The 27,723-nt window shown below is 35.4% G+C and overlaps 1 protein-coding gene across 1 annotated transcript; it reads right to left on the bottom strand.

Moving 5' to 3' along the window:
• On the bottom strand, window positions 1–27,269 carry LOC139964994 (uncharacterized). The gene is made up of 20 exons (XM_071967129.1): window positions 27,085–27,269; window positions 24,642–24,711; window positions 23,180–23,972; window positions 21,782–22,049; window positions 21,066–21,310; window positions 20,504–20,588; window positions 19,202–19,525; window positions 17,921–18,376; window positions 17,472–17,698; window positions 16,973–17,134; window positions 16,533–16,685; window positions 10,891–10,951; window positions 10,176–10,486; window positions 9,567–9,723; window positions 8,824–9,147; window positions 7,541–7,767; window positions 6,686–6,829; window positions 6,152–6,304; window positions 5,449–5,509; window positions 1–4,495 (listed from the first exon to the last, which is right to left on the bottom strand). Exons 2-20 carry the CDS (start codon window positions 24,659–24,661, stop codon window positions 4,197–4,199), a joined length of 4,470 nt encoding a protein of 1,489 aa, XP_071823230.1. The 5' UTR covers window positions 24,662–24,711; window positions 27,085–27,269; the 3' UTR covers window positions 1–4,196.
• Between the last annotated feature and the right edge of the window lie 454 nt (window positions 27,270–27,723).

Below are 27,723 nucleotides of genomic sequence, written 5' to 3' on the forward strand. Positions count from 1 at the left end.
TGTAGGTGAACACTTTGACGTGTTTATTTTATGTATTTACGCAGTGTTAAGACATTATTTAATAGCTCATTTAATAACATCGATGATATGCTGTATAACAGGGTTGTTTATTATTCAATGATATTAATAACTTGTCGATTCGTAGCACATTACTTGCAATAGTAAGCGAAATTGTGATATGCCTTCATGGTTCCTAGTACTATCTGGTTTCGTTGCAGCACAAAAGTATAAGAACCTATTAAGCCCTGTGTACCTATTATCGGAAGGGGGGGGGGGGGAATGACAAGAAAACGGTAAAAAGTAGAAATACGGAAACAGTGTAAATCTAGCGACAAATTAAAAAATGAAATACGTCTAGTTAACAACTGACAACTTAAAATGAACTTAATTACTCTGATGAAACGTTGTTGCGAATGGAGATTCTGTCTCGGTTTGTGCCTAAATGGTCTGAACCTTATTTCACTTTACGATTAATTTGAATCTTTTATGTTGTTATCCAATTTCCATTCAGATTTAACGTCTTGAAATACACAAATTAGGTTACATTTTAATACGGTTTTCTTTAACCACCTAATTAACCATTGTTTAGACAAATTGATGGTGACTTTGATAAACAATGTCGAGTAGAAGCATAAAACAAAGCAACAAATTTAAAAGAAGCAAAACAAAGAAGAAAAAAACAAGTAAAAATACAGAAAGAAAATTTCTAGTTACGAACATCAACTTAGAATGAACTTAATTACTTTGATGAAACGTAATTGCGAATGGAGATTCTGTCTCGGTTTGTGCTTAAATGGTCTGAATCTTATTTCACTTCACGATTAATTTGAAGCTATGATGTTGTTATCCAATTTCTATTCAGATTTAACGTCATGAAAATGCACAAATTGGGTTACATTTTAATACGGTTTTCTTTAACCACCTAATTAACCATTGTTTAGACAAATTGATGGTGACTTCGATAAACAATGTCGAGTAGAAGCATAAAACAAAGCAACAAATTTAAAAGAAGCAAAACAAAGAAGAAAAAAACAAGTAATACAGAAAGAAAATTTCTAGTTACGAACATCGTCTTAGAATGAACTTAATTACTTTGATGAAACGTAATTGCGAATGGAGATTCTGTCTCGGTTTGTGCCTAAATTGTCTGAACCTTATTTTCTTTACGATTAATTTGAAGCTTTTATTTTTTTTATCCAATTTCTATTCAGATTTAACGCAATGAAAATACACAAATATGGTAACATTTTAATTAGGTTTTCTTTAACCATCTAATTAAAAATTGTTTACAAAATTTATTGTGGCTTTGATAAACAATGTCGAATAGAAGCATAAAACAAAGCAACAAAATATAAAAGAAGCAAAACAAAAACAAAGAAGAAGATACAAGTACAAAGACAACAGAAACACGTCTAGTTACAAGTATCAACGTAGAATAAACTTAATTACTTTGATGTTCGTAATTGCGAATGGATATTCTGTCTCGGTTTGTGCCTGAATGGTCTGAACCTTTTTTCACTTTACGATTAATTTGAAGCTGTTATTTTGTTATCCAATTTCTATTCAGATTTAACATCATTAAAATACACATATTCGGTTACACTTTAATTGGGTTATCTTCAACCACCTAATTAACCATTGTTTAGAAAAAAATTATGTTGACTTTGATAAACAATGTAAAGTAGAAGCATGAAACAAAGTAACAAATTGAAAAGAAGCAAAACAAAAACAAAACAAAGAGAAGAAAAAAGTAAAAAGACAAAAGAAAAATGTCTAGTTACGAACATTAACTTAGAATGAACTTAATTACTTTGATGTACGTAGTTGCGAATGGATATTCTGTCTCGGTTTGTGCCTGAATGGTCTGAACCTTACTTTTCTTTATGATTAATTTGTGGCTTTTAGGTTGTTATTTAACGTCATGAAAATACACAAATATGGTTACATTTTAATAAGGTTTTCTTTGACCATCTAATTAAAAATTGTTTACAAAATAAAATTTAAAAGAAGCAAAACAAAAACAAAGAAGAAGATACAAGTACAAAGACAACAGAAACACGTCTAATTACAAGTATCTACTTAGAATGAACTTAATTACTTTGATAAAACGTAATTGCGAATGGATATTCTGTCTCGGTTTGTGCCTGAATGGTCTGAACCTTACCTTTCTTTACGATTATTTGTGGCTTTTATGTTGTTATTTAACGTCATGAAAATACACAAATATAGTTACATTTTAATTACTAGTTTTCTTTAACCACCTAATTAACCATTGGTTACATAATTTATGGTGGTTTTAAAACAATGTCGAGTATAGAAGCATAAAACAAAGCAACAAAATTAAAAGAAGCAAAACAATGAACAAAGAAGAATAAAAAAGTAAAAAGACAGAACGAAAATGTCTAGTTACGAACATTAACATAAAATGAACTTAATTACTTTGATGTTCGTAATTGCGAATGGAGATTCTGTCTCGGTTTTGCCTAAATGGTCTGAACCTTATTTCACTTTACGATTAATTTGAAGCTATGATGTTGTTATCCAATTTCTATTCAGATTTAACGCAATGAAAATACACAAATATGGTAACATTTTAATTAGGTTTTCTTTAATCAACTAATTAACCATTGTTTACATCATATATGGTAGCTTTGATAAAATGTCAAGTACAAGCATAAAACAAAGCAACACATTTAAAAGAAGCAAACCAAACCAAAAAAAAAACAGAAGAAGAAGATACAAGTAGAAAGACAAAAGAAAAATGTCTAGTTACGAACATTTACTTAGAATGAACTTAATTACTTTGATGTACGTAATTGCGAATGGATATTCTGTCTCGGTTTGTGCCTGAATGGTCTGAACCTGACTTTTCTTTACGATTAATTTAAGGCTCTTATGTTGTTATTTAACGTCATGAAAATACACAAATATGGTTACATTTTAATTAGGTTTTCTTTGACCATCTAATTAAAAATTGTTTACAAAATAAAATTTAAAAGAAGCAAAACAAAAACAAAGAAGAAGATACAAGTACAAAGACAACAGAAACACGTCTAGTTACAAGTATCTACTTAGAATGAACTTCATTACTTTGATAAAACGTAATTGCGAATGGATATTCTGTCTCGGTTTGTGCCTGAATGGTCTGAACCTTACTTTTCTTTACGATTATTTGTGGCTTTTATGTTGTTATTTAACGTCATGAAAATACAAAAATATAGTTACATTTTAATTACTAGTTTTCTTTAACCACCTAATTAACCATTGGTTACATAATTTATGGTGGTTTTGAAAACAATGTCGAGTATAGAAGCATAAAACAAAGCAACAAAATTAAAAGAAGCAAAACAATGAACAAAGAAGAATAAAAAAGTAAAAAGACAGAACGAAAATGTCTAGTTACGAACATTAACATAAAATGAACTTAATTACTTTGATGTTCGTAATTGCGAATGGAGATTCTGTCTCGGTTTGTGCTTAAATGGTCTGAACCTTATTTCACTTTACGATTAATTTGAAGCTATGATGTTGTTATCCAATTTCTATTCAGATTTAACGCAATGAAAATACACAAATATGGTAACATTTTAATAATGTTTTCTCTAATCAACTAATTAACCATTGTTTAGAAAAATTTAAGGAGACTTTGATAATCAATGTCAAATAGAAGCATAAAACAAAGCAACAAACTTTAAAGAAGCAAACAAAAAACAGAAACAAAAAGAAGAATAAACAAGTAAAAAGACAGTAAGAAACACGTCTAGTTACCAACGACAACTTTGAATGAACTGACTTTGATGTAAACAGTGGTTTGTTGAACGATGTTAAAATCGCAGTGATATAACTGTATGGAAAGTGAGAAAATCTAAAGTTGCCTCTCCAGTTGTTTAGTAAATTTTTTTACTCCACTGCAGACAAGGGAAACAAGTTACAACTGCCTACCCAGTAAATTACCGTGTATAACTTGCATAAGCAAGTTATTTTCATGGCTTTTACCGTAAATGAAAATTGTTGCAGCATGTTATCATGACATACAGTGTCAAAAATAACAGTTATCAGTACCTTTACTATGCCATATTTAATTCTGATGGATACTATTTATTCAGAAGCAGCCGTTTAAATGATATGATCTGTTTGCTTATGAGAACTACAAAATATATACGAAGAGATTTCAATAAATTGAAATCTAAAATCTATTATGGACACACTGTTGCTTGAACTATGGGGTTGTTTCGTCGGAACTCTCTGACAAGCTGTGCACATTCTTCATTTCCTTGTTCTGTCAGGGCATGTTCCAGTAAGCTGATGTTTGTCGCAGATATCAATGAATTCTTAGTCAGCATCTCTAACAAGAAGGCTCCAGGTCTATGGTGCTTCTCAATATCCATAACCACATTTTGAGAGAGTCGAAACATATTTGCCAGCTGAACACCTTCGCCTTCATGAAGATGATACGATAAGTCCTTCTTTAGCTGAGCAAACGAGTCGATAATTGCTGCAAAGTCATAACATGAGATGATTATTACAATGACAACAATTAAATATTAAATGGGAATAATCCCAGTCATCATCTCTTATTACCAGTGGTGCATGCATGCTAAGTCTGAGAAACAGCTTATTTCATATCAGAAATATCCTAGAGGTCAAAGGTCATATCGAGGGCAGCTATTTTGCCATTGTGTGTTCTTACAGTGCCACTATAGAAGGCGGAAATCCCCTATATTGAACACAGTTCCTTCTTTTATTTCTCACATTTGCATGGTGAGTTAAAAGATTGTTGTTACTGAATGCCAGAATGAGATCAAGTTAGACATGTTCTTAATCATTGCAGCAACAACATTGTTTGTTTTTTTAATGAAAGACACGCCAAAAACGGACTGAAACTATTCTTAGTTGTTTATTGGCGTTGTTCTTCATAACGCTCAGTCTGTAAAAAATACGTTTAACTTGATGAGGGTTAGATTTGTATCTCTTACATTTACGAATGCATCTATTCCTGCAAGCTACTTGCTGAATTGAGAGTCAGAAATACAGTTAGAATGATTGCTCAGGACGTTCAGTGGAACTGAATCTACAGACAAGTCATCAAATATAGGGATGGATTTCTAAGCTACGAATGAATGAATACACATGCACATACTACCAAAGTCAAAACCAATAGATTAATTACTCCATGAATAGAAGATATTTGCCTCTCTAAAGAAATTGAGTTCCAGCAACTCATAAAATGTGTTGCAAGTCCATAATTGTTTACACCTATAATGCTCGAAATACCGGGTATACTTGTAACTCCATCTTTAACCATAAGCATATAAAATAATAGAAGTTCTTCCAGAATAGGAACTTGAGTGCATCTGCCGACACCTAGTTTGACTTTTTCCTCTGTAAAATTGTTAAAAGCAATCTGAAGATTTAAGGTTTGCTTCAAAGTTACATTGTATTACTTACATTGCGGTGGTATGTGCTGGAATGGAGATTCGATTTGGTCAGCGCGCCGGAAGTTTTCAATCTTTGTAGGGAAAACAGAAGAGAGAAAGATTAATGTTTCTTATAATAAGCTGTGCTTAAGTGGAAAAAACTTCTTCATATATTTAGCCATCTCCTCTTATCATCAGAAGGCGTCACAGTAATACTTGCTTAACTTAGGAAGTTAACTCGCAACTTGAAGCAAGTTCACCATAGCTTTTCATGTCGGTATTCCATCAATTTTCCCAGTATTCCACGAAAAAAGATATGTTAACTTTAGTTTACACAAATGGCATCTTTTGAACACCACAAATGTAAATTAACGTTGCATTTCAGGCAGCATCATTTAAGATTAACTTACCTTCATTTCATTCTTAAATTGAAAGAGAAAAAAGTTCTTAAAATCCAGTGTCTTATTTCAATTCTGAGATTGGCATTATGTCTTATTCCTTTCCATCGTGAAGTGGAAAAGCTTAATCATATATTTAGCCTTCTCCTCTTATCATCTGTAAGCCTGACAGCAATGATTGCTTAACATAAAAACGTAACTTGCAACTTTAAGCAAGTTCACCTGGTATATATTATTTTCACGGTATTCCACGATAAAGATATAATAACTTTAGTGCACATACAGACAGCATCTTTTAAGTACTACAAATGTAAAAATGTCGATAGTTTAACTTACCTTCAACTCCACGTGAAGTTGAAAGCGAATAGTTCCAAAAGTCCAGTTTCTTGATTCAATTCTCAGATTGACAGTATTTCTTAATCCTTTGTTATGAATCTGGAATGCGCATTTGAGTCTGTTTTGTAACCAAAGGTTATCAGTGTCAACATTCTTTAAGAGAGAATAAGCAGAGGATTTTTCATCAAGGTATATCTAGAAAATCTGTATGTATATATATATATTTAAATATATATATTTAAATATTCATATAGCGCTTTACATAAAAGAATATCTCAAGCACTTTACATGGGACTATAGTAGAATCTTAAGAATTGAAAATATAAGATACATAAAGAGTATTCAAAGGAATAAAGGAGTAAAAACAAAATCAGAGAATAAATAAATTTAAAACAAACTCAATCAATCAATACGTTAATGAAACTAATATAAACAAGGTTAAGACAATTAACAAAGATCATTCAATAACAGTAAATGATAACAACATAAGTTTTAAGTCGGCCATGGTTAAGTAAACAGAGAATCATGACTTACTACCAATTTAGGATCAGAAGTACATTGTGGAGTGGAGCAAACAATATTGACAGGGAACGTTGACCCCATGGATTTGAGAACAAAAGACACAGGACGATGAACTGCCAATCCTTTGTTTTTGTAGACCTCTTCATGGATTATGCTCTGTTAATAGAACAACACTTGCTTAATATATCAGTTGATCGTGTATACACATTTTATTGCTCAATACTACACAGCCCATTTCCATATGACTTCAAATGACACTTAATATCTTAGACTTGATGATGTTTGCTAGAAAATGTTGTGTCTTCTCGTTTATAAACGATCACTCAACATGTCTCACTTCTGACTGAAATCACATGGCAGTCACTTAATATTATTGTCTGTTTTTGAACTGAAATGAATTGTCAGTTATTGTCAATATACATCCAACGAATAACTGGTAGGTGTATTTGCTTCGCATCGCTGTAGGTTTTGCTGGCAGTCATCAATTACTAATTGTCTTATCGCTTAAGAACTGGAATATCTAGTTACCATTTTATTACTTGTTTAAGTGATTGTTATTGGGCTACAACAAGTTTGCGTCCATCATCCATGGCCATCGACAGCCTGCTCTATGAGTCAATACTGAAATGATCTTCTAACACCTATTCTTTTTATGCAAGATTATGACTGTGATGAAAAACCGGAGCGTATTGATTTTCAAAAAGGGTTTCTGTAAAAAAGTCCTACTGTAACAAGGCGGGTATTAAGCCTTGACTGCATAGGAAGAAACGTTTGTCAAAAGAATGACACGTACATGAAGAGACAAATGGATTCTTTGAGATCCGTGACCATGCAGAGGCAAATAACTTGATAAAATACTGTGCTTACTTCATGTTCCAATTTTTCATCGTTGTGAAACCAGAGATGGAGAGTGAACTGATCCCCCATATTAGAAATGTTTACAATTGGTAAAACACAGACACGCTTCTTCATTTTGGGTATGTATGGAACGTGAAGACCAATGAGACAGGGCTTCTGAGCTTCAACTTCAAGATGATTAGTAGTCATAGAGCAACTGAGGTGTTTCTTTTCTGGGCTCCATTTCACAGATTGATCTGAAACAAAATGGCGTCACAATGAAGTCACTTGAGCATAATAATTACTGAGGCGTTAGTTACATCAAACGTTGGAGGAATCAACGTCTGGTACAACATAATGCCAATAATTGAAATGGTATCCTGCTCCAAAATCGAGAAAAACGCTATTAAATTAATATGTTGAAATATATATTTGTACATTGAGAGTAATTTAACGCTGTTTGGAATAGAAAAATCATTCGTTTGCCCTACTTTACGCTAGCAAGATCATTCCATTCGGTCTCCTAGTTGTATTGACTATTCCTTTATGAATTTACAAAACAAAAAAACGGTAAATAAAAGTTGGAAGGTCAGCAAGGCCATGAATATCATTGCAATATTATAAATGAGATATTATAACAGGGCGCCACTGCCCTGTTAACTTAATATAACATGTTCCATCTTGCACATTGTGCATGTAAAGTAATTCTTTTTAGCTGCACATTGCTGATTACCTGTTACTTATTTTAAATCCCATTTGGTGCATGGACTTAACAATGTTATGATAAGATTGACCTACCCTTACCATAAACTTTACCAGAAAATACTTTACCATACTTTACCATACTCTACCATAGTCACCCCCACTTACCATACTCTACTCTACTGTACCATACTTTACCATAGACTACTTTTACCATAGTTTCATTCTGGTAATGGTTTATATTGTCAAACATCCATATATATTATATCGTCTGTAAATAATACCGAAATGGTTCAGTTCAAGTCTATGCATAAATCTACCCTGCTCTCTCTGGTTGTTTATCCTCTTGAGTCTCTGTAACTTGCTCTTAGTATTTCGTCAGTGATCCCTTTGTTAGTTTATCTTTCTATAAGTGACTTTACTTTGGGGATTCCCGTCTACAAGATGCTTCGTTAAGATTTGTTGTAAATCTCCTCAATCTATATATTTACATTTATTACTACGAGCATCTGTATCTTCTGATTTGCCAATAGTGAAAACGACTACAAAATATTGAAATATAGTCTTGAAAATACAAAAATAAAATGACAAAGTAAAGGAAAGGAATTAACCTGTTTGTAATACACCAGAGTACACATCAATACCAGTCTGGATACTCGAAGTAAACGCGCAATGTGGAATAGACAACGAGACAGGTTTGTGTAAGGTTAGACCTTCTGGGCCAAATTTCACAACAGGGCTCATCCGTAGACTCTTCTTTAAGATAGGACCTTTAATCGCAGGGTCATTAGAAACCCATAGACTAATAATCCTTCCAGTGTGAAGTGCATTAGCTGGTACAACCAGATGAAGACCTGCGATATCCATCTCTCCTCCATGCTGATCAATGTATTGTTCCTTATAAAGAGTTGATCTTGGGAACAGAGGAAACCCCTCTATAGGAGACAGATAGAGAGTTATACATAAGGAATTGATGAGTAAACAATACATCTTGTATTAATATATTGTATATTTTAAGTAAGCTTGTGGAAAGTTTGTCTACTCCATTTTTACGGAAATTGAAATTGACAGACAAATCAAGGTTATTAAGGATAGATTAAATTCCTTGGGCGACCAAGATAGTTGAGATTGATATCAATATAATAACCCATTATGTCCGACCAAGACAGTATAATAAGACGTAAAAATAACTCACACAAAATCAAATATCTTTACACATTACCTTCTTTTTCAAACATAAGCACTGACATTAATGAATTGGTAAATATAGTTGCCATTTACAACTGTAGCCAACCACCTGATATTTACAATCTCATGCATTTATGAGCTTCAATATATACAAACAGTACTGTACCATGCGCTTCTTTAGCAAGCAGGAGTATCCGTCTGGCCAAATCTAGTTTGCCGAAAGACAATTTTAAGGCTCGTTGGATATCCAGTGTTGCGTATTCCTCTTCTTGCAAAATTTTAAAAGATCTCGTAGACTGAAATTCTCTTTTTGAGATCACGTCCTGTCTCCACAATTATATATGTAAAGGGAAAGACAAAACAAGATATTAATGTAAAATTGAGTAATAATCGTATTAATGTTACTTTCAATGGAAATCCCATGCAATGGTCCTTCTCTTTTGGTCATCGTGGCATATTGAATATTAGTGGCGAAGAATCTTGCTTTCATTTGTTAATGGATATATTTGGAATATAGGAAGTAGAGCTGTGTGACGGTCAGATGAGCAATAGTTTATAATTTTTTCTCGAAAACTTAGAAAGTTTCCCATAATTTAAGGATTTTTAACATGTTGACAGTTCTTTGCTTCAAACATGGGTACCGTTCTATTTTTTTTTGTAAAGCGTAAGCGTTGCATAATTATTTGATAACGATAACATACGCGATGGCAATGACCACGATAATAAAACTTCATGAATAAACTTATATGCCTGTACGTTTTAAGAAATTACACACCGAATTCTCGTTATATTGTTCTCCTTCCTTTGCATGCTTTCTCGTTGACATATCGATGTACTCTAGGGCCACTTTTGCAACCTTATTAAGGTGAATAGCTTTCAATCCTTCATACAGATCAATAATTTTGTCTGGCTTGATGAGCTCAGTTTCGTCTAATATTTTCATAAGCATCTTTCCAGGTTCTTCTGCTGTCTGGATTATGTGCTGATCCTCTGGTTTGAGTTTGAAGCGTCCACCTAGCTTTTCACAATGTTGCTTGTCCAGAAGCTGTGATAGTTCCGCTTTCAACTTTTCGTATGCGTGTAAGTCTAAAAGTGAAGGCATACCACCAACTTTTACATTCAAAGAAGGAACTTGATTAATTGAGAAATCAAAGCGTTGAGGATAGATCTTTTACATAATATATTTAGCGTGCAAGGGATCATGTATATTTGTCATAGTTTTAAAAGGGTAAAGTTCAATTTGGATTACTGCAGCGTAACATGAAAGCCAGATTACTAATACTCCCCAGCCCCAATCAGACACTCGCATGGATGCGTTTATGTGATAATGTGTTCATTTATTGATCCACATCATTTAAACGTCATTTAAACACCCACTGGGATATGTCGTTGTTTAGTATTATAATGTTTCACATCCACTTAGGCACTCTGCTGGGTGTGCGTCTATAATTGATGTGTATTTTTGTCCCACCTGCCACTTAGAGACTCACCTGAGTAATATTCTCGAAACAGCATTTTAAGACTTGTTGGCGAAAGTATAATATTCTTTACCTGATGAAATGAAGAAATAAAGACGACTTCCTTAATTGACAACTTAAATAATATTGGAAGTATAATCATTCATACCATAAAATTAACCGAAAGCTAAATTTAATTCTTAACAGTTATATAGCAACTGCACGCAAAAAAATGGAGTGTTGAATTTTAACACTTCCCAGGTGTAACCGTTCACCCTACACCTGAAGGGTTACTCTGACCCTGAGTAGGGTTACATAATTTATGTAGCGTGGATTTTTTAACACCTGCAGAAGTGTACTTTCAGTTCGAGCATTCTGATTGGTCAAACCTCCCGTCAGCTGGATTCTTAGTGTAAGTTAAGTGTTTAAACGATACCACCGTACCGTGAACACCCATTTACCGTACCCAGCAATACTTGTACCAGTTTGTCGACATTTATCGTTACTAAATGTACTATAGTAACCACAGCCATATATACGTTCAAGCCACAAAACGTTACGTACTCAGTGTGCGATAACGAGCTACAATGGCATGAAAATGACGTTATAGGAGACTGGGGCCTGGAAGAATTGATTGAAAAATTCGAAGGTATGTTTTGATATTATGTAAGTGTACGTGACAAGAACGAGATATGCTTAGAGACCCACGACTAAGCTGGGTAGACGAATGCATTTGAATCGCTTGCGTTACGTAGACCTAACGTTAAAGTCATACTATAAGTTAATATAATAGGCTAGCTGCTGTTTGTCATAGTCAACTCATAATTGTCAACGAATCAGTGTAGCCTACATACAAGTAAACATTAAACGGAATTGCCTTCGGACGGACGGAGGACTTTGGTCTAGGCCTTTATTGTAATCTAGTGCATTCTATTCCTTTTTGTGCGTTAACCGTAACTTCGTATACCCTGCGAGTCACTTTTTTAAGTAGTACTACTACTAGGCCTAGCCTAGTACTAGTAGGGTATACTTAGGCTATTTCAAGACAATGCATTTTAAATAGCATCGGGCATGGGCCTATAGTTACGCTGGTACTATGTTCAATAAGGGATAAACATATATTCATGTAATGCAATATATAATTACCACTAATTGCCATTTTAGCTTGTAAGTTGTAGCAAGTAGGCCGAAGCTGATGTGGATTGGTGATACTTTTAGACCTAGGCCCAACTATAATTTAGCTATCTTATGGAAGTGATCTAGCTGTTATAATTCATATCAATCTACACAATTGCATACAGTGGGAGTGAGCATTGTTTTAAGCATTGTTAACATGATGCATTGGTTATAAAAGTTGCCTACCTTGTCTGATGAAAGTTTAATGCAAGTTCCTGTTTTGACAAGTAATCACTATAGGCCATCTGGCTTTCTAGATTCAAATGTACTTGAAGAAGTTAGAATCACAACTGATTAAATTGTGTGCATTTTCTTTAGCAATGTTCATGTTTTGTGAGGGGTACATGTACAAAACTGCTTATGCTCCAAGAAGGTTTTAACACAACTTCATTATGATGGGAATTTTCTTTTCTTTTCTTTGTTGTTACTTAGGAAGCATCAACTTGGAATTCTATTTGCAAAAGATTTCAGAAAGACCTCAGCAATATGTGTTACTTCTTGGAGGAAGCAAAATACACCCCAAGCAGTCATTTGTGATCATCCAGAGACATGCCCTACCCCAGAGGACATTTATGAAGCCATTGATGTTTGCTTCAAATTATTCTACGTGTTAAATCTGAATTATACCAAATTGCAAGTCTCGGTGCCTGGGAATTTTTCCAAAAAGTTGTCTACAAGTTGCCTGGTGGTGTGAAACGCAACCAGATTCAAGATTTTTGTGCTCACCGTGCCGACAAAAAAGACAAAGTTACTGCAGTTTAGCAGTTGTCATAGACAGAACTCCATGTTTCCTCATCTCACGGATCAGCATATATCTAAAGTTGTTGCTTATTTGGAATTGTCTTTGGGAAGAGTTTTTTCTTTGTGTTTAATTTGGAATACCAAAGGCACGAGCCAACAACAAAGACAAAGTAACTGCAGTGTAGTAGTCATCATAGACAGTACTCCACGTTTTCTCATCCCACGGATCAGCATATATCTAAAGTTGTTGCTTATTTGAAATTGACTTTGGGAAGAGTTGTTTCTTTGTCTTTTATCTAGAAACCAAAAGGCATGTGCAAAAAAATAAATACCAAGTAACTGCACTGTAGCATTTGAAAATGTTGGCACTTTTAAGTTGACTTAATTCCACAAGACAATACTTTTATAGCCTAAATTGTACGTTTTACATTTAATGGGATATAATAAATGGACCTCTGGAATAGGAAGGTAGTAGGGTGTTTAATTGCTGAAAATCCCACATTCTGAATTGTTTGTGTTGTCATTGCTTTTTGCTCTCTCTTAAATGTAACTTTCTGCTGTGAGCGATTCAAACATGCATCCATATTGTTTACCTAATTACTAGGTAATACTTAACCTAAAACCTGTATAAAATATTTACTAAACGGGTGCGATGTAAACTTATCTGGCAAAATTTTACATAACAGTATTGTATTTGCGTTACATAATAAACATGTAAAACTTTACAAACCAGCAGTTAAATATACATCCAGAAGTATAAACGAGAGAGCACTATTGTGTGTTGAGAGTCCATTAAGTATCATCTTGACACAGATGACAAATGAACACTATATGGTGGTAATTCTACTCACTGAAGCAGAACTTTGACACCCAGAAGGCCAAAAAATGTGCACTAGAGTGTTAATTATACTCCCTGAAGTGCAATTTTGACACCCAGAAGTGCTAACAAATGAACACTTTATGGTGTTAATTTTACTTCCTGAAGTGTCATGTTGACACCCAGAAGTTTTAACAAATGAACACTTTATTGTGTTAATTTTACTCCCTGTAGTGTACCTTCAACACCAGGAAGTGTTATTTTGACACTTGTATGGGTGTTGTTAAGGCAACACTCGCAAAGTGTTATATTATGTTACACTTCTGAAGTGTTAATTTAACCCGGTGGGTGTTGTCCCTAATCCAAACAGGGTGGGCTGTTAAATTCAACACTTTACGATTCAAATTTAACACTTCATTTTTTTGAGTGTAATGGAAATAAAAGATACCGTTCGTTGAAGAGCAACAATTGGGTTTATCTCATGTTCATTACATGCCTCAGATGACCAGTTATATCCCAGACGCTGGAACTCTGGTCACGTGACTTCATGTTCTGGATCAGGCTTACAAGTATTACACAAAACGTTTAGTATTCAAGAATTTAGTACAAGACTTCAATTTTAGCGCAGCAAATTGTAGCAGCAATTCATGCAAATTTGGTAAAGATATACCAATTGTTCTGCTTAGTTTGTTATTAATATGAATTTGCTGTAGCCCACTCTATTTTTTCATATCAAAAAGTCTAGTTATGGTCTGTATTCTACCGCAGTTCTTGTGATCAGTGTAATGATTTCATGATTACATGATGATTTCCCTTACTTTAAACTTCATGTGTCTATATTACTCATGTGTCATTACTTTTGTCTCAATTTTCACGCCAGAGTCGCTATTATTCTTGGGACGGTTGTCAATGTCAGAACATCAAAACAATGCGCTCTGATTACTATTTGTGTTAAGATGCGCTTTTCTCATGTAGATGTGCGTAAGTTAACACTAGTAGGCAATCCAATGCAGTAGCAGATCCCTAATCCATCATGTGATGTCCGCACTCAGGACGCACATCGTTACAACCAAGCAAGTTTGGAGTTTGCGAAACACCTCTTTGATCCTTTGAAGTTCATTGATCCCAATGATATTTACGTTAACTAATATGCTACAAACATTGCATGCCCTTACTTCTTACATTGATTTGAAACTTTCCTTTTACCTACATTGGCCACATAACCATTGAAGTTTCATCAATGCTGTAAACTTTCAGAGTATGATATCTCGTGCTCACCGTTTGGGGGTTTCGAGCATTTCCCCTTTTTGGTGCGTGTGCAATTGCCAAAACGCTGTTTTCAACTTTGACACCTCACACATTTGTATGTATGTATTTAGATCCTCCTGCAAGCAGGAACTCGCGAAGAAGCCTCACTGGCACATCAAAGCCGCAAGCTGACCGAAGTCAGTCTCCTAGATCGAACCGGGGAGCTAATGATTGGAAGGCACCGGAGTTAACCACTGAGCTAACACTCCACTCCATTTGACCCTTCATCGCCATAGCTGAATTCTGCACTTCATCTGACACCCAGGAACATAGCCATCAAGTTTGAAGTCCATGCCGGATGAGGGTTTGGGAAGAGTTCGAGACATTCTTTTGCCAAACTTTGAACAAAGTTGACTTCAATTGACCACGTTACCCATGGAACTAGAGGTTAAATATCGCCATGAATACGTTCTATTATCGATTTCCTGCATGGGTGTTTGGATTTCTGTAACTTTGTTAGGAGCAAAATGGTCTTTCTGTTATTTGACCTCCCATTGTATGATGTTATAGGTAGCGGAGATGCGGATCCATTTCCCCTCACATACGCGCCAAGTTTGAAGACCATAGGACTTACGCTTTTTGATGACTTCGCGGCCTTTTCGTACAAATTTAACCAAGTTTGACAATTGACCTCTATGGACCATTGACCCAGGGTTATTTCAGTGGCGGAGCTAGGGGTATTGGTCAGGGGGGCGAGAATGTTCTGTGGGGGCGCTTTCGACACTATCTAAGCGAAGCGCCACCACAGGCTGGCGCGGAGCGTACAGACATTTTTTGAGTAAAGATAATCCCTAGATTGCTGAAAATGACCCTTTCCGGGCCTTGCTAATTTGCAGACAAACGAAGAATAAACAGGTGTCATCGCCAACACAATGTGACAAATATTAATAGGTAGATGACAGCGCAATAAAAAAGGCAATAATCGCGAATAAGTAAAAGTGGTTAAAAGCTGAAAAGTGCGCCAGCAGTCCGTTTGAGTCCGTCAGGGGAGCCTTCCGCCCCCTGACTGTATGGACGCCCCGCCACTGTGTTATTCCTTATTTGACGTTTGAAATCTTTCTTACCTTGGATTGCATAACTTCATACGTCACTGAGACATTTTCACTAATACCCAGGGACACATCAACAGAGTTCGAAGTGAATCAGATTTACGGTTTAGGAAGAGTTAACGACACATCTATTAAGCGTTCAAGCACCCACACACTGGACCTCACGCAAACGGACAAGATACGTCATCTAACCAAAACTGGAATCCCATCACTCATTCCTATGTCACAACGATGGACTTCATAGTGCCAATAAATTTGCAACACAATACATGTCCATTACTTCTATGGTATTCGATAAAGCCCAAATGCTGCCACAGCCAACTGACTCAGATATGTGACCACCATATATCAGATGTTTTTAGTGATGAGTTAAATGATCTTAAAAAACATCGTATAGAAGAAGTGTTGCTAAAGGGCTTTATATTCCGTACAAACTAGATGAAATAAGCATATAATAATTCAGAGGCATCTTGTTTTAATCTTCCTTATTTCATAGAACAAAAGCTTATGCAGAAAGAGCTTCCTTAATTCCAACATCTTACCACATGGGCTGAGTAGGCTAAGATCCGAGCAATTTAACTCACCTTTGTTTGGAGAAAAACAGTTAGCTCGTTCTCCTCAGTTTGTGACACTTTGAGCCTCACATCAACCATATCATTGTCTACATCTGGGTTCCTTTTGAGTCTGAACTGATGAGAGACCCTACTGGCGGCACAGAGGTGATCGATTTCAACATGCTAATAGACGAAACAGGTATTCGGAAACAATTAATGTAACAAAAATAAAAATATTGCATTTAATTCTGATTTGAATAAAGCTTAGACTAAGTAGGAAAATGAAAAGTTATGGTCTGAACTTAAGAATTATACGACAGGCAACTTTGCCTGCCATGGACATCTGTAAAGAGATGATGGTTGACTTCACTGCTTGTAACTTTGTATGTTTAACTTTACTATTAATAAGAAAAATGACACGTCCTTTCTCCTTTCGGAATATAACTTTTGAATGCCAGTAAATACCTAACCTTTGATGACTCTTCTTTGGTCAGATGGTAACTATCGTTCTTTGAAAACACCATGAGCTCAATATGGGAAGTCTCATCTCTGTCGCCACCCAATGTCCGAGTAATTTGAATTGTTTTGTAGTTCCCGAGACTCAGTTTGGACGAGTAGTCTTCTAATAACATCTACAGTATAAACAAATACCACAACGTTTACTGAAAGTAAAAAAAATAAAGAAATAAAATCCCCAAGTCTCTTCATAGGTCGTGAGCTTGAAAAATCAAGGTTTTGCTGCCAACTAAAAGTTTTATGGAATTTTTACGGTATAATTCTCAGTGTTTATTTTAACACATTAACATGTTACAAAACCGAGATCTTCAAATTAAGGAAATATATTTTTAAACATGCAATTTATTTGAAATTAAATGTATGTGTTTCTTTATCATATTTCAATACCATAATTTCCACATTGACTTCTGACGTTATGGCATGATTTTAGACTGGATTTCAAGATATGATAACCTTGTAGTCTTCTTCACTGTCCTTAGAGAAACAAACAGTTATCAAGAGATCTTCTTTGGCATCAAGAATCCCATCAATGAAGAAAACAACACGGAATATGTGTTTCTGTTCTGTTTCTTGGCTGACTAAAGTAACAAAGATGTAGCTCAGGATGTTAATGTCAAAACTGATCTTCTCTCGGTCTAGTTTGCAATCAGTGGTTTCCTCTTCATTCCAAGTTATTTCACCTATGCATGAGAATATGATGCAAAATGTCAGTCAATCGTGGAAAAGTAATTGCATAAACATTTTGGCTAGCATATATGACATGCACGAAACTATCTGATAAGATAACGGTACCGAGATACGCATATTCCATGTTGTACTAATTCTTCCAAGTTACTTCATACATTTATCATCTTGTATATATATGATGTTCCTAAAACCTGATTGATGGTCACCAACTTTACCTGTTTGTAAATTTTCTTCATGTTTACGACCAGCGAAGACAGTAACACGTTGGCAGTCTGTTTCAGAGATGAGAGCTGAATGAGGAACAGTCAATCGTGCCGGCTTGTTGAAAGTAAGTCCTTCTGGCTCCAGTTGAATCACGGGTGTCATCCTGCTCCCGCAAGCAATAACAGGGAGTGACACATCATTGTGATTTTTTACTTTGACAGAAATTACATGATCATTGGATAAAGCATCCTTTGGAATAGTTAGACATATCCCCATGACGCTCATGGTACCGCCTTCAAAGTTTATCTTGTGCTCCATGTATGAATGACTGCGTCTCATGTGATGTATTTGTGAATCTTTTTTTGTTCTTGGTAACTCTTCATCATGTTCAGGATGTTCCTCTGTTTCTTCTCTTTCTGTAGATTCTTCATATAAAGTGGCTTCGTCGACACTGGCAAACGTTTTATCTACAATTAGAACAGAGAGATAATTAAATTTACCAAAAGACAAAAAACTAACACATTTTTTTCAGGAGTTGAAACCACAACGTGAGACATCTGCGTCACAAAAATGACCCAATGGACGTTTTTGCATTCTACAAGAAGATAGCTCGAAGGCGATGTAAGACTGATCAATACTGAGCAGAGACAACATTCATCATCCACCTTTGGCCGTAGCAATTCAAGAACAACAAACAACCAACATCCAATGGGAACTCATTAAGGTACTAATGGGTAAGGCTAGTTTATATTGTATACGGATTTTAAATACTGTTGATCTAGAATGAACCATATTATACATCGAACAAAATCACTTACTTGGCACAAGGTTTTTACATTTTAGCACCGTTGTCAAATAACTTTTGACTTCCAACATATTAAGAACATTTTAAGAAATATTTACAAACAACTGACCATGAGTGGAAAGAATTATTTCGAATAGGCTTAACAAAACGCTTGAATCGTATGACAAATGCTGACAGTAATGATATATGATATAGACGAAACCTGTATCACTTAACCACCCATAAAAAGGGTATGTACATATCTCCTATATACGTGATTATATAAACAGAATTGACGGATTTTGTTATTAATTTCCCTGGTTAACAAACTTATAATAAAGAACGGACGATCACATTGGTCATTAAGAGGAAGCTGCACAACACATATAGCACTCACTAAAATTGCAATTAATATAAGGAAAGGTCACATGCAGAAACACATACACACTCCATCCATATACTCCACTACCATCACTGATTTCCCTTTTTTTTTTAATATCTTACTTACCGGGCCAATCGAGTAATTTCGGTGTTTGGTTTTCTTCAAACTGGAATTGCCCAATCTTAGCTTGGTATGGAACTAACAGATTTTCGTTTGTTCGGTTCAGCTGAATACACAACAAACCCTTTTGTAGGTTAGTGACATCGTACATGTTGATGATGTTTTGTGTCTTTATGACGTTAAGCAGAGTTATTCCTGGTGTCTCTATCAAAGAAACTCGACGCAGCTGATTGGTTTGTGCCGGTGATAAACGAAATAAAGCCGCTAATCTTAGAGTGTTATCTAGAGTAAGATCTTCAGCAATACCGACCATTAGTCTGCCGAACTCAGCTGAAATAAATAAAACGAACAGCAAATCAAGACGCAAAATAACACGCGCATGACAATACAAGTTGGATAATTAAAGATGATATTTGAATACCAATGTTCCAACTTTTGCATTTGTCTCTGAGAAAGAATTTACCATATTTTTAATTTCAGCCCAAAGTGAAAATTTGTAATTTGTTTCATAAATATCATTCCTATTAAAGCAGATTCTTGTGTTGTACCGTTCTCAAAAGTCCTAGCGTAATAATATTTACCCATAATTTGATACACCTACGTACGCTTGAGTCTTAGATCGTTAGATTTAAATATTTGTTAGTCGCTCCACCAAACTTAACAGTTATGTTTTAGAGATAAGGCAATAGCAGCTCGCACAAGCTTGTTCCTCGGTGAATGGTTCTTTCAACTTACAATTCTTCAATGTTTGTATTTTGATTTTAACGTTGCCTATGATAAAATATATCTTATAAGTCTGGTTATGATCATGTGATTACTTTATAGCACACGAATATATATCATGTTCACACACATACTTTTGAAGCTCCAAGGAGATTATTGTGTGTTTAGCCTATACCGTATTGTTGGACCTCCTAACTTGTGGAACATCTCCATACTATATCAGGGGATATACATTTTGCGAAGAGATAAATTCCTTTGCTGACTCAACGTCCATTTTTTCCAACATACAAGACACACGATAATGTACAATCATACTAACCAGAACTGACAGTGTGGACACAAATATGGCATGACTTCCTCTGTGATTTACATGACTATTACTTACAGGTACAAAACTGCGATTACGACTAATTTAAGTGAGTCAAAAGTTAAATGACTAATTTTGTTCCAGAGCCACTGATGAAAATATCAGAATGATGAACACATGACCATATATCAGCAAATCATGTGTATCAACTAGCTCTTATCACTTTGACCTTAAACGCACTTAACATTGCACATTGTATTGTATATTCTGTAGTTAACCTTGTAAAACTGATTCCTGTGATACGTCTGGAGTTTCCATTTCTTGAGATAATGTCTTTTTCTTTGTAACGGAAGCTGGTGTAACCTGTAAATGAATGAATGCAAACATGTTGTCTCCAACCACCAGAAGAAATTCACAAACAGACTTTCCATGATTGCTCGACATGACAGTAATATAAAGACCAGCATTGAAGTAGCAAATTGGTAAGGGGGGAAGTTTGAAAACATTTTAATATATCTTAATGGCGTTGACCTTACTTGGGTTTTGTCCTCCCTAAATTATGTTGCCAAATTCTGTCATTTTGTGTTATTAGAGCAGCATATCTTCAAGTATCACTATCTTACTGCAAAATGGTTTTAAGAGTGAAATGATTTTTATCTTTGTTTACGACAATGACCTTTGAACTCGACCAACAACAATTTATATTTTCTGTCCTCAATGATGTACAAAGTCCTATGACGCTTTCAGTTATTTGATACTTTCATATTTTCAATTTGTTTAACATCTAATGATACAACTCATTTACATGTTTTCTGAAGTGAACATATTATGATATCTTACTTGGTTTTGTTGAGCTTTCACTGCCAATGCCTCAGTTAATTGCTCCTTCTCATCCTCCACCTTCTTTAGTCTGTCCTCCAATGCCTTCAGTATAGTAAGAAGTGACTGATTTTCCTCTTCTGTGTTCGTTAATCTGTTTTGAACATCTTCCCTTCCACTTTCGTTGCCTCTCTGTCTCTCTTGCTCTGTTGTTTCTAGTGCATATTCGAGTTTCTGTCCCTCAGCGTCTGGAGTTGTAAAGTTACCTACGATACAAACAATTATATGATATGTGGGTGTATGGATGTATGTAAGATACTTTGAACAGACTCTGTTAAATGAAATAGAAATGAACGACAAAGGTAAACGAATATAATTGTTGTGAATTGGAAAATTCAGAACAGTGAAAACACTTCCAGCCTCCAAGAGGATTCGGACCCGGATCTCCCGCTTTATAGGCGGACACCCATATATATATATATATATATATATATATATATATATGGGTTTTCTTCTCTATATATATTTCAATATATTATATATATTATATATATATATATATATATATATATATATATATATATATATTTATATATTTATTTATAGGGTGTCTGTGACACAAAGTTCCGGGATTCGATTCCTACCTTTGTTCTATCTTTGAAATGACCGAACAACATAATGCTAACAAATAAGTACTCTGCTACTACAATTTGTACAAGCGTGTAATAAAAATGTACCGTGACATTCATAAAACTCCAATCCCGCAACTAATTTTCTCAGTCCTGTTTGAGAGCATGCCGTCACCAAAGGGCGGATGTCTTGAGAAGAAAAAACCCCATTCTCTCTAAGATGTCCGAGGAGGGATGATACGGGGGCAAGACTTTCTAGAATGGACTTTGATTTATTTGTGGAACAGTTGAAATGGTCGAGTAGCTTCTGGCAGTCATCTTTCTCAGCCAATGTTTCCAACGTTACCAATAAATTCTCATAACTGAAAAGTTCCCTCTGTAATAGAAACATACAAAAATATCATCCACGGATGAAAAAAAAATGTGTAGAGGATATGCCAAAATAGATAAAGCACAATGGTGTGGATAATATATGGTCAGTTTCAGTGCTCGTCGTAAGTCAAGTCCTTTAAATTACTTATTAGGTCTTTAACAGCAATTTGTATCACTGTTTTTTGAATATTTTAGTGACAGCGTACTGGCTCGGTCTTCTCAAATCATTTCTTCGTAAGTACGATAACCCGAATCATGATAAATTAACATATAACCGTGTCTATGATTTCGAAAGCCAAAACATCCGCCACTTAACTTATCGAAGCCCTCAGCTTCGATTGTAGGAAATGTAGATTTCCACGTGGTCTTGCGCATTTTCAATTATTTTTCGCGTATGAATATAACTGTAAAGTTCGTATGCGAATAGCTCATACTTGAGCGTGTGTTAATACGCTTATTATGATATATTCGCACACTTGAAAAGATACAACGCAGACTTTTACTTGACTATTTAATTAAAGTGGTAATTTTTTGATCAGCCTTCATTCTCCCTAGTTCCCTGTGCTTCAATACGCTACGATGGTTACCTTTGTGTAGCTATATACTACAGTTTCGTTCGAAGAATGAAACTCTGTTACGCAGTACGGGTCAACCATGCTATATTGTTTCCTTTCTGTAGAACTCACTGTACTAATGTGCACTATAAACAAACAGTCCCCTAAACAATACAAATGCCACATATAATCACTCTCACGCCGGAAAAACAAAGGATTCGCACGCATAAGTAATCAATAATGTCATATAAGGAATCAAAATACTGCAGCAAAATGTATTATTTTTCTATGCTTAAAGTTTAATCAAGGAAACACTGACAAAAATGATTCGACAATGTCAAATTTGATACAATCTATACTCTTTACAGGGCACATATACTTGAACATCCTTTCCAATTGCTATCCTCCCTGTAAGGTTATGTTGCTTGAGCTTACAAGATACTTTTGTCACTTGTTCACGGAATTTCCTTTTCATTTGAAGGTTTTGTATGTTATAACAGTGATAATGAAATAAATGAATGCCAACTCTTTGCATATAAACGTGATATATTTAATAATTGTAAATATATGTATTACTTACTGTGTGGAATCCATAAATTTTATCAGTTTTCTGGGCGACAGCAAACATCCTGTTTGCTTTATTATTGATCCTCATTTTCCAGCAATTGTAAGGAAGGTTAAACGAGGCCAAGATGTGTCCCTCAGAAAGAGAATGAACATCACCGCGCATTGATTCGGTATGTAGTCTTCCCCATAATATAAATATGAATCCATTTTCTTCACTGACGGCCAGAGTCCAAGCCACCGCATTCTCATGAAGTGAAGTTTTGAATTCCCTTTCTAGTTCTCCCTCGTCATTATACATTAAAGCCCTCCCATACAAGGTAGCGATGAGCACCTTGTCATTTCTCACGGCTATATCTATAGGACAGTCTTCACGATCCTCTTGTAATCCTCTTAAGGTGATTGTTTTAGTTTGGTCTAAATGGGCATTAAACACAATCACGCAATCGGAGCAACGGATACCAACAAATAGCAGCTTATGTCCGGTTGTCATACACCAGGGGCGACCGCTGAAATTCTGTCGTTTGACTAAACTGCCATCACTACTATCGTATAATTCAATTTGATCCTCAGAGCACGTTGCGAACAGACGATCATCCAAAAAACAAACGCACCGAGTTGATGAGTTCGCAAAGGTCTTAGAATAATATGGTTGTGAATTGTTTAATAACAATTTCTCTTGAGAATTGGTATCATTAGGTATTTTATATAGGTCGACGAAGGTGCCATCGTTGCGTTCTCCAGCCACACCCAAAAGACGATCATCCAGCACAGCCAATGACCAGATATTGCGACGATTAGCAGCAGATCTTGAATGTTGTATGTGGAAAATGGAAAGTTATATCAGACGAGAGAACCGCAATTATCGGTTACAATTACTAATAAGTTTGACATATCATTCCATTTATATGAAGGTATTATATTGTTATATAATATTGGAAGAAAACTAAATTAAATTAGTCCGTGATGACGCCAATACATACGCCTTGCGATCATTGGCAGAGCGATTTTTGTACTGTTGCAACTTTGTAATGTTCGGCATAACCTACTTTGATTTTTAAACATTACAACATCGGTTTCTGTCGCTCTGCAACATAATTTAATGATAAAATATTTCAAGTTCTTCACAATCCTCATATGTTCGTAAGTCACGTCTCTTCTGCTCTGTCCTAGATAAGGTGTAGGACAGAGTCCCAAAGAAAAGCTTAAAATTGGACTTTTCACAACCAATGATGTCCGTAACTAAGGTTTGATAGCACCTTTTGACACAGACAACCTGAAACTAACTAACTCCTAAATATTGTATGATTACTTAAAGGTACCGATTCATTTCCAACCGCATATGATGACGTGTTCATCGAATTAGGATAGTAGCTGAATTAAAAGGAATTATACCAAAAACCCTACCCAGTCCCAACACCCAACCTGGTGTAAAAGCTATCTAGATTAGTCTAGATGTTATATACTACTATACTTACATTGAGATGTTGTCGCCCATTTTGGTATGTCTTCTGATCAGGTTTAAAGAGAATGTTCCTGAGACACCACCTGCAAGCAGTATTGAAAAGAAATCGACCAGAAAGGAATACCAATAATACAATAAAGAATAAGGGTGGGATCCTACATAGGTGTTAGAAGAAACGATTACTTAAGCTGAACAGAAGAGAAGTGCTGAATAGAAGCTGGGTGTCTCGTATATAATGTACTTATGACTCATATTCACTCCCGCCCACGTATGTCGTTTCTTTTCCTTTATTTCAATGCATATATACATACAATTATTTGTCCTTGGAATGAAACTTAACAATAGGCCTAAACGTAAGGCTATATACAAACAATATCGCGTGATTTGAAAAGTTCATATTGAAATTAAAGTTGCGACGAGATTGGTAGATATTTTTCAATAGTTTGAGAAAACCAATCTTTTTTAATAGAACCGTGGGATATTGAAATGCTTAAAATAGGCTGCTACTGTACTTCGATTAGTCTGTATATAATTATTTTGTTATCCTTCATGTTTAAACATTATTGTTTAATGCAGAGGGGGGGGGGTCATTTTATTTTAATTAGATATTTCTCTGCGATGTATGCTTTATTTCTCACAAAAACAGAAGAAGACATTGTTCAGTTTGTTTGGCATGTTTTATTAACTTACTCAGCCTCTTTTATTTATTGTTTAATATTCAAAATGCAAACCGAGTATCAAATTAGGGGAATTGATTATTTTTTTCACAAGGAAGGGGATGTGAAAGACACGGAATTTGTTATGCTTTTTTGAGCCCTATTCAGTTCGGACAAGTCTTAAATAAAAGTTTCGGGCAAATGTGTCATCAAATTTAATTTAGCACGTCTATAATGGTAGATTAACACTCTTTGTGAGAAAATGTGGATAACTGTACACTCCTTTAATATTAAAATCCAAAAGTACCCGTTTGTATTATTACTTTTAAAGCAAGTTTTTCTGAGCAAATATATTATACCTGGTCAACAAACATCACATGTTTTTGCCAAGGGATTTTACATTAGCACAGGTGCAAGAGCAGTGCATTCACCTTACTTCCTTCTGTAATATATAATGAGGTTCGAGGACACCGATTTCTTTCTTTATGACCTTGGTAATAAAGCCGCTGTTTTGCATTGCATTGCATTCGTTACAATTTGGTGGTTTCATAAAGGTATTATCATGGAACTGGAAAATAAAGGCTATTCTGACAAGTTGACAGAAACGATGAATTAGGCAATCAACTTGCAATAATTTAGTAAATCATAGCTCTAATATATGGAACACATTTTTCTCTGTATTTGGATGAAATGGTTCATAACCTACACAATGCAGGCAAGTGCTGCAACCACACATCCCTAAGTTAGATTGGTAATCCAGTTACGTGTAAATTCACATGTCATGCGCAGATGTTCAAGCAACACAATTGCAGTTTTTCTCATTAACCAAGTTTAAGTACCTACCTCAAAAGTTGACGAAACTTGACCAACCTATAGCTTTCCTAGGATTCATCCCCGGATTCCTATCAGGATTCAAACTTATCACATGATTCATCCTCAGATTCAGATTTATCTTTATACAGGAGTTAGATGTTTTTCTTGATGTTATACATGTCTTTCGTAAGGAAGTCACTAAATTCACTGGGGTGAAAAACTTCACAAAGGCTTTGGAAATAATTCACAAATGTGATATCTTGTAATAACTTGCAATGCCCAGGATTTTCTCGCATGAACTTTCGACGCACTGGGTGATAAAATGTTTTTAAAGTTCCAAACATGGTAACATATCCATGGGCTGTAAAATATCTAGTGTGAGGGGAGTACGAAAAGGATTATGTTATTGGAATTGGCGTAATCAATAAACTCCATGGAAATGTGTGACGAGTGTCCATCATATAAGAGAAGCACATGTTCGTCGGAAGCTCGATTTGGTAAACACTTGGACAAATGAGTCTCAAGGTAGTTCTTAAAAATTTGGCCATTACTCCAACCTGAGTCTGACATACGAAAACCACTTCCAGGAACAGCACCATTCTTTAACATGTCATTCATCCTTTTCCCTTTGAAAATAAAAGAAAGAAGGAACAGGTTGCCCAATGGCACTCCCAGCAGCTAAGACAGCGGTCATGGCACCACGGTCAGCAACAATTGAATTAGCTTTCATACCTCTCGGTGCCACCACTCGATGGGGATTATGTTCCACCTGTAAGCCACTTTCATCTACATTAAAAATTAAGTGTGGTTTTTCTTTCAGATTATATTTGTTCATTATTTGGTTGAGCTCCTGAAAGTAATTGGGGACAGTCTCTTCACTTGTTGCCTTAGCCCTTCCGAAGAGGCTAAGTTTCAAAGGTTTCACAACTTTAAGTTCTGGCCATCTATTCAGGAACCTGTCTAACCAGTTCTTGGTAAACATCTTACCATCATTTGCCTTAATCGCTAAAAAAACTGCCGTATTTGTCGCTAACTTTATAACGTCCGACCGAGTAAATTGGAAACCCAGTTTGGCCAAATAAATGATGTGGTGTTTAAATTTCTCTTCATGCTGCTTTGGTATGATTGTTTTTTTTCCCCATGGGACAGTCAATTTTGTCTTCTCCTCTCCTGACAAATCTTCTCAAAGAAGGCTCTGGAACCCCACATATCTTTGCGGCCTTACGTACTGGCCACCTCTTTTTCCTGACCAAGTTAAAGAGCCTCTTCATAGACTTGTTATCGTACAAACGATAGCATTTCCCCTACACAAAAAAGAAGAAAGATGCATGTGAGTTTAAGGGCATCTCTTTTGTTACCGATTTGGGAATTTCCAACCTCAAATTTGTAATATTTTTTTTTTTGGGGGGGGGGGTGGGGCAGCTTGTTTTTTGTGGGGGAAGCCATTCTGTAGCTGGAAGTACGTCAGGAAGTCTTAAGAAAATAATTTTACCCTGTACCTACCCTTCACCCATCCCCTCCCCTACAAAAGAAACAGTAGACTGAAAGAACAGTAATCTGTGCATGGCAATCAAAATCATAAGTTTTTTTTGTTCCTCCTGCTTTAAAGTGGACTAAGAACTATGT

Source organism: Apostichopus japonicus, chromosome 23 (assembly GCF_037975245.1).
Source record: "Apostichopus japonicus isolate 1M-3 chromosome 23, ASM3797524v1, whole genome shotgun sequence".
Classification (NCBI taxonomy): Eukaryota; Metazoa; Echinodermata; class Holothuroidea; order Aspidochirotida; family Stichopodidae; genus Apostichopus; species Apostichopus japonicus.

Excerpts from the sequence above, each read along its gene's own strand:
- LOC139964994 (XM_071967129.1), bottom strand. The coding sequence starts at position 24,661 with ATGGGCGACAACATCTCAAT. Across the intron at positions 17,135-17,471 it reads ACAGTGAAGAAGACTACAAG|ATGTTATTAGAAGACTACTC; the intron begins GTTATCATATCT and ends TTTATACTGTAG. Across the intron at positions 6,305-6,685 it reads CTTCTGATCCTAAATTGGTA|AATGTTGACACTGATAACCT; the intron begins GTAAGTCATGAT and ends TCTCTCTTAAAG.